This window comes from Eucyclogobius newberryi, unplaced genomic scaffold, assembly GCF_026437365.1.
Source record: "Eucyclogobius newberryi isolate DKJ021-1_F unplaced genomic scaffold, fEucNew1.0.hap1 SCAF_6, whole genome shotgun sequence".
Classification (NCBI taxonomy): domain Eukaryota; kingdom Metazoa; phylum Chordata; class Actinopteri; order Gobiiformes; family Gobiidae; genus Eucyclogobius; species Eucyclogobius newberryi.
Window position 1 is genome coordinate 26,391,434 of NW_027316278.1, and position 10,699 is coordinate 26,402,132.

Consider the following 10,699-nt stretch of genomic DNA (forward strand, 5'->3'; position numbering starts at 1 on the left):
TAGCTAAAACTCAAAATACAAGATAACTATCCAAATGAATTACACCGACATATCCAAATGAAGTGGAAGCCTACTATTTAACTTACAAGTAATTGGAAAAACGCATTCAAATGAGATTATAGTCTATATATTAAATGTATAAACAAAACCGGTGTCACAATATTGCGTCGCATATTTATGACGCAGACGTGACGGTATAAACATTGGCCAGTCATCATGGCCGCCTCCGTCAGGTTGTTTGCTCGGAGGATTTTCCGGGATTTTAGTAGAAATGTTTACCTTTCGTCCAGCGGAGGGTTTGCCGGGTCCATCCACTGCCGGGCTGCACAGTCCTGCCGCTGCCTGAGCCATGAAGCCGGCCACAAGAGCACGCATTTCGGCTTTGACACGGTGCTGGAGGAGGAGAAGGCGAAGAAAGGTGAGAAACGGAGCTTACACAAGGAAGGACACCAACAAATCCAAATCTCGTAAACAAAAAAAAACAAAAATATCCATTGCCCCATCGGATAACTAGAAATCAATATAAACAGTAATTATGTGTAATACATTGTGCATTATTTGAGTTATTTGTACAATACTTGAACTCCGCTGCACCACGATGCCTCTTTATTCTGTATTATTTTGCCGTTTGTTTTTATTTTGCATCGACATCAATGTTTTCCTATACTCTTTAAATTAAAAAGTAATTATGGAATCATGCTATAACACAATATGTATATTGTTCTGCCTGCTACTTCTGCTACTGTGAAGTTTATTTTACTATTCACTGTCTAACCTCTGACCTCTGACAGTTTATCAGGTGTTTGAGAACGTTGCTCAGAAGTATGACGTGATGAACGATGCCATGAGCCTGGGCATTCACAGACTGTGGAAGGACGTCCTGCTTCACATCATGAACCCACAGCCCGGGGCACGTCTGCTCGATGTGGCAGGAGGCACTGGTACGCTACTATTTAAATTAACTAATGACGCTTTTCTATTTCTTTTTCATTGTGTTCTAAATGCTTTGCTCTTTTTACAGGTGACATTGCTTTCCGTTTTCTGGAATACGTCAAGTCCCAGGAAGAGAAGATGAGGAGGAAAGAGGCAAGTGTTCTACAGACACCGTCCTGGCAAGATATTTCTACAAACTACTCAGACGAACAGGGAACAGAGCCTCAAGAATCCAAAGCTGTGGTGTGTGACATCAACAAGGAGATGCTCAAAGTGGGCAAACAGAAAGCAGATGGCATGGGCATCACATCTGGTGAGGATGAGTATTGACCCTTTAAAACGTAATGCTGTCAGAACAAATGGAGTCAAAATGAAGTAGACCACTTTGAATTAACCAAGCAAGATGTCAGCATGTTTTGAGAAGGGTCAAATCATTGTTATCAAGCAGAGAAAACATCTAAGGAGAAGCAGAAACTAATCTACTCCAGATCTGAACCCCAGTGAGTGTGTTTGGGACGAGCTGGAGAAGGCTTTGTGGTCACTCTCTCATCATCAATACAAGATCAACTGGTGACAAATATGCCACAGTGAATGTGTGCTGTAATCAAAGCAAAAGGCGGTCCTACAAAATATTAGCGCGTGTGCCCCTTTTTTTTCCCCTTTGGTGACTTTTCTTTTAGACAGGCAGTGTATGATCCCAGTAAACAAATAAAAAAAGTTACAATAAATAACTCTCAACCCTCTTGTAGTTAGACACACGACTATTCATGTACCATTAAAAAATATCTCAATATTGAGCCTGAAACAATATATTGATCTTTCAAATACAAATAGATTTTCTCATTGAGGCAATGTTGAAGACATCATTGACTCTCTGCATGTTTCAGGTCTGTCGTGGGTGGTGGGAGATGCCGAGGAGCTGCCCTTCGGTGATGATGAGTTTGACATTTACACTATTGCCTTTGGAATTCGTAATGTCACTCACATAGAGCAGGTAAGTGAGCAAACTTCAAGTATGACTACATATGTATAAGTATGAGTATATTTTGGTAGAGCGTACATTAACTGCCTATACATTTATTGTTAATTGTTTATGCAGGCTTTACAAGAAGCTCATCGGGTCCTTAAACCTGGTGGAAGGTTTATGTGTTTGGAATTCAGCAAAATGTCTAATCCTCTTTTGTCAAAGTAAGCAAAAATATCTTCCTTTTGAGCACTACTTGTAATTAAACTTAAACTTTTCCCTAAATTGTATTCAGATCACAATACTAATGGACTATTCTTAACGACTATTGAAATTGTAGCATAAAGCAACACTGCCCTCTTCTGGACATATTCTGTTTCATCCTATACTGTCAATGTCATTGTCACCAACATGTGAATTGTAAAACGTTAAATAACGGCTTGCACATTAAGATTTAAAAGACAGCTTTGTTCCATTCTTCCTAGGATTTATGATGCCTACAGTTTCCAAGTAATCCCTGTATTGGGAGAAGTTATCGCTGGAGACTGGAAATCTTACCAGTATTTGGTGGAGAGCATTCGAAAGTTCCCTGATCAGGTAATAAATCCTGCAGCATTGATATTAATTTATTTTTGTGCTTAACTACCGTAGTAATATTTTACAACTGAACATTAAATAGTTGCATTATATGACCTGTACGTTCTGTTGTGTAGGAAGAGTTCAAGACTATGATAGACGACGCTGGTTTCTACTGTGTGCGCTACCACAACCTGACGGGGGGAATTGTTGCTCTTCATTCTGGCTTCAAGCTGTGAGAGACAAAGCAGAGCCATCTCTCCATTCACTACATAAACTAGTCCGGCAGTGTTGGCTCAAAGATGGAGGTCTTTTGTTGACACTAGACTCAAATGGACAATTCAGACTTGTTATTCTTCCAAGATCACCACAGCAAATGTGTTTTTTTTAAGCTGCAAGCACTTAAGACCTCCAGGACTAGGATTGGCTCTGACATCTTTCTGTCAGATTGGAGACAATTATCTAAATGGTCTAAATTGACAAAAAGGCAATATTTTATGTAAAATGTGTCTCCTGCTTCATCTAATTATTAAAAATGTATATTATGGAAACTTGACAATTTAATTTCTTGACCCTTAAAAGTAAAAAGACAGCCACAACATGCTTGAATAAAACTGTATATTTTACAGATCTTTGTACTCTTTTGATTACAAAACTGTATGGTACTAAAATTTTAAAATCAGTTTTTGGTCAGAAAAGATTTAATCGTCTTGTGTGCAATTACCATGTATATACAAAGTCTTATGTTAGTGAATTTTCTCAATAAAAAGCATCTCAAACGTCCATACACTGAACATAAGAAATGGCTTGAAGATAAATATATTAGTAAATAAATATTCAGAGAACATATTTCCATTTATGAAATGTGTTGCTATACATGTACAGAAATATACAGATTTCTAGCCTTTTTATACATTTGTAATGGTAATGACAGGAAATAATTATATTCTTAGAAAATTAAAAAATATTAATTTTGTACACTTTAATCTTTTTAAGTGCTAGAAACGATAACAAAAATTAAATAGTGACTCAAGTACCCCAACAATGTTCTATTTGCAGTAAGTATATATCTCTATCCAAAAGGCAAGATTAGATTCTCACATGATTACAGCACTGGGTTAACTTAAATATTGTTATTTGAGAAGGTTTTCCTCTGTAGAGAATGCGTATTTCATAGAAACAGTATAAAACAGTCTGTAGGACAAACAAAAAGACATGAATGGCACAGCATTGACTTAGTGAATAAGATTCAAACGGATACATTGTAGTGTGTATGAACTGCATCGATACAAAGTCACAGTAAAGTAGGAACCATTATGAATCATGAGTCTTCTCCTTTGGCCTTGACACAAACTACAACTTTAAATACCATAGATGGAGCATGCCTCATGGAGGACATCTGTAAGTGACCGTAGCATTGAAGGGTGCTACACGATCTGCATCTGACACTGTCACCCCTGCACTGTTTGACAGGAGCGACAGTGTCTGCACCAGCATAAGGTTATTCTGGGAGCTCTACAGGCCATAACTGGGCAAACATGTAGAGCCTATAGCACGTTTTATGATAATAACAGCACAGTGTCAGGCTTGCATTCACATTACTATGCATTATCCAAGACAATGTAGCTTCTCTTTAACTGTGTGGGTCACAAACTGTAGACCCTTTTCCCTGCACTTTTAAAAAGTAAATAAAACCTTTCTGATTTGGTACAGCTATGGCCATATAAACTATGGTGGTTCACGCTTTACAGGCAGTGTAAAATATACATTTGTGGATGCAGATGTTGTTCATGACAAATTACTTTTTAATTTTAATAAATATTGTTTTAATAGACCTTCTGGAAAATAACAATTGGCTACTATTTAACATCTGTTTATGGCAGCAGTTCAAATTTAGTTTGGTGCTGTGAGGTGGCCACAGGAATGAACTTGACACACTATATGAAGAAATGACAGGCCATTTCAGTAGAAATTCACACATCTAAGATGATAACATTCAGAGCTCAGAGAGCAACAAGGCAACTCCAGGTTTAAATGATTGACACTGGTGAAGATAGACAGCAAAGTTCATATCTTCACTGCTCCCTCAGTACTGTTACCCGACGTACTGGGCTTTGCAGAGAGTGGAGGGTGGAAAAGAGCACGCTTCTCCTCCTCCTGAGTGTACGCCTGCCCTCGAGCCCTCTGTCCTGTTGTGTAAATACCCTCTCTGGGCTCTAGCTGCTCTCCTGTCCACACCTCTGCCTCTATTTTGACATTAGGTGGCAGCAAACTGCTTTGAGTTTCTGACTCAGGGCCCATTTCACAGTCTGTGTCCTCTGGAATTATGGGTATCCTCTGGTTAAGTTCACAGCAGCCTTGTGCAGAGCAAGCGTCCGAGTCTGCATGTGCGTACTGCACATTGACAGAGTAGTCCTCTGAGAAGTGTCCTGTGGGTGCCCTGTGAACCTTCATTTCTTTGTAGAAACAGCAGGGCAAGCCTTCGAAGCCCACCTGCTCCGATGAGGGGCACATGTGCTCAGTGTAGTAGTTTTTGGAGCTCTGAAAGTCCGCTCCTGTTCTGTGACAGCGTCCAGAGGCCAAGGCCCCACCGCGCTCTGAGTCCGCCCCCTTAAACTCCACATTCGGAGGCAGCATGTCATAGCAGCAGCCACAGGCCACCCCGTGCTCCCCTAACTCGTCCTGGACCTTGCCCCGCTCATGCTCCGAAGCAGAGGCTGAGGTAGTGCTAGTGTTGTCCCTGGGCTCCAGACTGCAGCTGGAGGTGTGGTCCCCCCCAGGTGGGAGTTGTTGGGGAGCAGGAGGGGCTGATGGTTCGTCTGCAGGAGCAGTGCTGCAGGCCCCTGCCTCAGCGGCCCCTCTGCAGGGGCTCTTGCTGCGATATACGTACGGATCATAGTCACTGCTCAAGGAGCTGCGGAAAGTGGAGCAGCTGCCATACACGCCCTGATTGCTGACCTCGGTGCAATCCAACATAGAGTCACTGGAGGAGCAGTGGCACTGTCCCGAGCTGCTGCTGCTGCTGTCACTGCCGGGACAATCTGCCAGGTATCCACTGCACATGGAGCGGTGACCATGGTAACAGCTCAGCCCGGACGTACTCCCGTTCTCTGCTATCCGGGATGATGTTGTGGGGCCCATATGGACCACAGTAGGATACAAGAGCCCTGGCTGAAAGGCCCTGCTGTGATGTCCCTTGTGGGCCACTCCCCCAGATATGGCCCCTGCTCCAGCAGGTCCCGGGACTCCGTCCTGCTGGGGGAAGGTCAGACCCTGAAAATAGTAGTGCTGGTACATAGTCTCGTACTGGGAGTAGCACGTCGCGCGAGAGAAGCTGCGTCCATGGAATTTGGGCCGTTTAAAAGCAGTATGATGAGGCTGTGCTCCGTATGGCGGGGGCCCGCGGTGCTCCACCCCACAGTGGTGTGCCCCGAGAGAATGTTCCAGGTGCAGGGCAGGGTGGTAGCTCCGCAAAAAGGTGGAGGTGGACTGGGGCGGGTACAAGCCCTGAGGGTCTGGATGCTGGTCCACTGTGAGCACTGTGATCGGGTTCCCGTGAGGGTCCATACTGGTCCTGGTGGGATAGGCGGTCACTCCTCCGGCCCGGTGAACCCGTCCAGGGTAATGAACAGGTAACACCACCCTCTGCTGCCTCCCGTGCATTGGGTTACCTGGGTCCAAACAACCTGGGCCCGGGCCCCCCTTCTTTTGTTCTATAAAAACACAAGGCACATTTTTAGACATTGTTATTAGTCAAAAAGACACTGGTTGTCAGTGACTCACCTATGATGTTGTGTCTACAGTGGGGGCAAGTGTGATGCTGCAGCAGCCAGGGGTCCACACACTTCTTATGAAACCTGTGTGCACATGGAATGACCCGCAACTCCTGCAAACAATGACAAAACACTGATATTACAAACTGTAACTGCAAAAATCACATGTGTCTACACAAGAGACTATACTATACTATTCTACTCCATACACTTATGACCCAAAAGTGTCAGGATACACTAGGCGTTTGATATGAAAGAATACACTTTGTATTCAAATGGAGAACAGGGATAAAAATGCCAGGGCACAGCAGAAGGGGCCCTGTGAATACAAACTCAGAGCTGTGTGACTCATCTTTTTGCTCTTTTGTTGCCAGGTATGAGACTCAAAAATGGCTTTGATGCTATTGAGCCTTTTATGTCACTACTTCCTCCGTGAGTTGTGGCGCCATGCTTTGTTCTGTTTTCTTCTTCTTGCCGAAAAGACATATCCCATAAAAAGAGACAATACCACTCATGCCCCAAATATGTCCCCCAGGCTTGTGTCCCCGCAGCAAAACCAAGCCAGGACGTGTACTGCATTAAACGGGTCCCCAAAGACCGGTGCAGATAGAATGATGGAGTCTGGATTAAAGGAGGCCGGTGGGAAAACAGGAAGCCCAATCACAAGCTGCGCTCTGTGGAACCGTTATCTCTCCAGGTGCTCTTAAAGCCTCGACTAAACATCTACAAGGTGGAGGAAACCACGTCAGCCCAGAGAAGCAGGGCTCTCGCTCACATCAGGGGACTTCCATTCTATTGTCCATACACTGCATTATGTTACAGAATAAGCACCGAATAAGACGAAACCTCAGCCAACCGAACACACATGCATACTGGGTATAAACATAAAAGCATAATTCATAAACACACAATGTAGTGGGTACTTGGAACAGAAGAGAATATTCTAAATGTTTATATAAAACCCCCCTTTTGGTGGTAAAATCCTATATATTTAAATCTGTGAGCATTCTTCAGGATATGTCAGTGTTGGAGAGCTATTTATGGTTTCACATACCGGTACATTTCTCCCCAAAAGTCACTCAACCCTGGATATGAAGATGCTCGGTACATCTAAGCCTATGCAGTATGATATTTTTGAACCCATTTTTGCTTGTGGGCCTTCTCACCTCTCCGTCGATGTACTTCTCCAGGCAGATGGCGCAGTCCGATGTGGAGCTGCTGCTCAGAGAGTCTGAGGCCCCGCAGCTGCTCTCCCTCACCACCTTCCCTTTGGCCTTGAACTTCCGCGTCTCCATCTTCTCTAGAGCCTGGATGGCCATTCTGTTCATGGAGCTCTGAAAAGACAAGAGCAATCACACCATTTATAATATATAACTGTTTGGAGCAGTATTTATATCATGATTAAAAACGACTGATTGCATCCTGCGTTAAAGACACTTGATCCTACTCTGTACATTTATAGTCAAGAGGGCAAATTAGCACATTTATTTATGTAGTAGAGCCTGATCCTGAATTATTTATGAAGGTGTCATATGTAAATGTGTGAATGTTATAATGTGTTAGATTTACACCATCTGTGACTTTGAACCAAGACGAACCATTTCAATATATTTTCAGTCAGTTCCATTATTCATTCATTTTCTACCGCTTGTCCCCGTTGACTGGGGCCGATCCCAGTGCCTTAGACGCTCTGGACAGGGGCCAGCTCATCGCAGGGTAAACACAGAGACAGACAGGCAATTAACAGTTGCCAATTTTAAGGCGTGCATGTATTTGGACGGTGGAGAACCCGGAGAGGACCCACGGTGACACAGGGAGAACATGCAGACTCCACCCAGAGAGATCATGTGATGTAGGTCTTATTGTCATTTATCAAGCATGAAACATCAGGGCTATGAGGCCAAATATCATTATGATAGAATGAATAAAATACATTACAAATACAATGACGCCACACACAGAATATAATTTAGAATATTTGTACTAACTTGATTCAAGCTGTTAAAGTTACAGTTTTAAGCTTCAGCTTCTTCTATTCCATTCCTTTCAATATTGTTGTTTGTATTTTTAAGTAACTACAGAGCCTCCTCAGTGATTAAGCCTCTCTTCTTGGCATAAGGAAAATCTGCTGCTGATTCCATTTATTCCATATTGATCCCGATGCGAATAACAATAACTCATGAGCGATATTATATGGACGCGATTCCATGACGTCAAGGTGATAACAACAGCATGTGCAACACCTTAAACCACTACACCACTGGTTTAATGCATTTTGTTCTTGTATGAGCATTTAAAAAACAAATGCAGGAATCGTTACTATGTCAATATTTTTCCATCTGTACTATTTTTGTTAATAATTTCCACAAAACGTCCAGCTCTTACTACTTCACGTTCAGTAATGGAGAATCAGCACACATTCACGTCAAATGGGAATGAAAGCAAACAAGTAAATACCCTTGACATCCAGAAAGTATTCAGTGTTTTCACATTTTATCATGTTTAACAGCCTCATTCCAAAATGGATTGAATTCTACAAACGATACCCCATAATGACAACTTGAAAAACGATTGTTTGAATTATTTGTAGTAAAAATAAAACATAAATACTTTCCGGATGGGCTGTATTGACCTTTCAGACTCAGGCCGGCGGTGCAGTTACGTGCGATGACCTCCTGGTGCTCTCTTAATTACCCATGGAAGGGAGTGACTGCCGCTGTGACAAACATCTCCCGCTCGCCTCCACCACACGACACCTCCGCACGCAGGTCTAAGCGGTGTCACGACTTATGAATGCTTAATGCACACCAGCTTTAATTAAATGGTAATCTGGATTCACGCGGTGTGCTTAAGCTTTCACTCGAGGCCAATCGCTCCCAGGATAACAACTTAACACACGGCAACATGACAATATTCTACTGTAATGTTTTATTTCTCTAATTTAACAACAACAACAACACACTATTCTTTTTCCATCTCAAGTTCAACAAGATATTTTGTCTTATTTTAGACTTTTAGATGCTACACTGCAAAAAAATATACAGCCTCACTTAAAATGACTTTTGACAAAATGAGATTTGCTTATGTTTACACAGAATAATTCACTGCTTTCAAGACATGAATCACTGATTACAGGATAATTCATCTTAAAGTAAAACAACAACAACATATTATTTGACAGTGGTGTACGCCAGGAACATTTTCATAACCCATTGGCAAATAATTTGGCTTGGGGTAAGTAAGTAAATAATATATTGAATCATTTGAAAATAAGTAAAATGATCTCAGTCCATCAAATTAATAAATGAACTGCTTAAAACGTCTGAAATTAAGATTGTAATCCTGAATTCAAGGACATTTAAAATGTATTTTTTTTGCTGTGTACTTGCTTGTCTCCATGGATTTGTAATGGTTTAACCTGGAGATGTTCCACAGTATGGCATTAAACGGATCCCTTTTGCATTTATTTAATTACAGGTGTTTCTATTGCTCAAATATCCCTGAAAAACTTGCATTCTTACTGTGAGTGGGCTCGCCTCTCCACAGATCTGACCTGTAACTTGGTCTGGTGGCATCACCTGCTTGACACCAGGGAAATAGATAAGTTTAATGCCATACTGCGGTACATTCCAGCCAAAGCAATAACATGGAGCGGGTTGCGGAAGAAAAAAAAAAAAAAAAGAAAAGTCAAAATATAGTGTGTTTTGAGATCTTTGTTCATCCCGTGGGAAGAGCAGCGTGTTTTGAAGTAAAGGAGATGCAGTTTGGTTTTCCTCCGTCTTACCTGGCTCCTCCTCTGCTTGAGTTTGATCTTGATGAGCAGAACGAGGCAGACGAGCGACACGACTACGAAGAACGCGAGGAAGATGCCCATGTCAAAGTATTCAGTGGGCTGCTGCGGAGGAGAGAAACACACAACGTCAACTTACACCCAAGAGAGGAGGGCGATGTACGTGTACACATTTTACATCATCAAATCAGAAGTATATTGTCTGATAAGAAAACTAACAAACAGCTTCCAATGGAGTAGATTAAAAAAAGCAATAAAAAGATAATAACACAATTTTTTATAATAATCTGTGCAATTATTGAACCTCAACCAAGTCATTTACATTCACGTTTCAGAAATATATAATACAAATAATTTCCAGATGCCAGATTTACACCCCAAGTGTTTTTTGTTTCATGATTTTCAAACATTCTGGACAATCGGACAGTTGCAGCGCCATCCATTTTCTTGTTGTGACTACAAAACCACACTGACCTACAAAGCAAAGGTACTGAACGATGTGCAAGTCATTTGGTGTTGACACAATTTGTTAACGTAACATGTCGGGCACAAATTCGTTTTTCTGGCTCGTAAATTGTTCAGCGGCGGCGCTTTACTTGGGCCTGGACACGGCTCGTCTTTAACCAAATTGAAAGCCGCTGATTTAGCGCGCTGGGACGTTAT

At 42.1% G+C, this 10,699-nt stretch overlaps 2 protein-coding genes across 3 annotated transcripts in view; one reads left to right on the forward strand and one right to left on the reverse strand.

Moving 5' to 3' along the window:
* Positions 1-202: 202 nt before the first annotated feature.
* Positions 203-3,256, forward strand: coq5 (coenzyme Q5, methyltransferase). Its single transcript, XM_072432426.1, has 7 exons — positions 203-418; positions 792-941; positions 1,022-1,246; positions 1,821-1,927; positions 2,033-2,121; positions 2,383-2,494; positions 2,611-3,256. Exons 1-7 carry the CDS (start codon positions 217-219, stop codon positions 2,710-2,712), a joined length of 987 nt encoding a protein of 328 aa, XP_072288527.1. The 5' UTR covers positions 203-216; the 3' UTR covers positions 2,713-3,256.
* Positions 3,078-10,699, reverse strand: part of znrf3 (zinc and ring finger 3) — an 84,387-nt gene continuing 76,765 nt past the window's right edge. Inside the window, exons 5-8 of one of the 2 annotated variants that reach the window (XM_072432425.1) lie at positions 10,031-10,138; positions 7,413-7,580; positions 6,257-6,359; positions 3,078-6,186 (exon numbers count right to left, since the gene is read on the reverse strand). In XM_072432425.1, the coding sequence (XP_072288526.1) occupies positions 4,541-6,186; positions 6,257-6,359; positions 7,413-7,580; positions 10,031-10,138 (2,025 nt within the window). In that variant the 3' untranslated portion in view covers positions 3,078-4,540. Of the gene's footprint in view, positions 6,187-6,256; positions 6,360-7,412; positions 7,581-10,030; positions 10,142-10,699 lie in introns of both variants that reach the window. The other variant, XM_072432424.1, reaches the window with a different exon arrangement.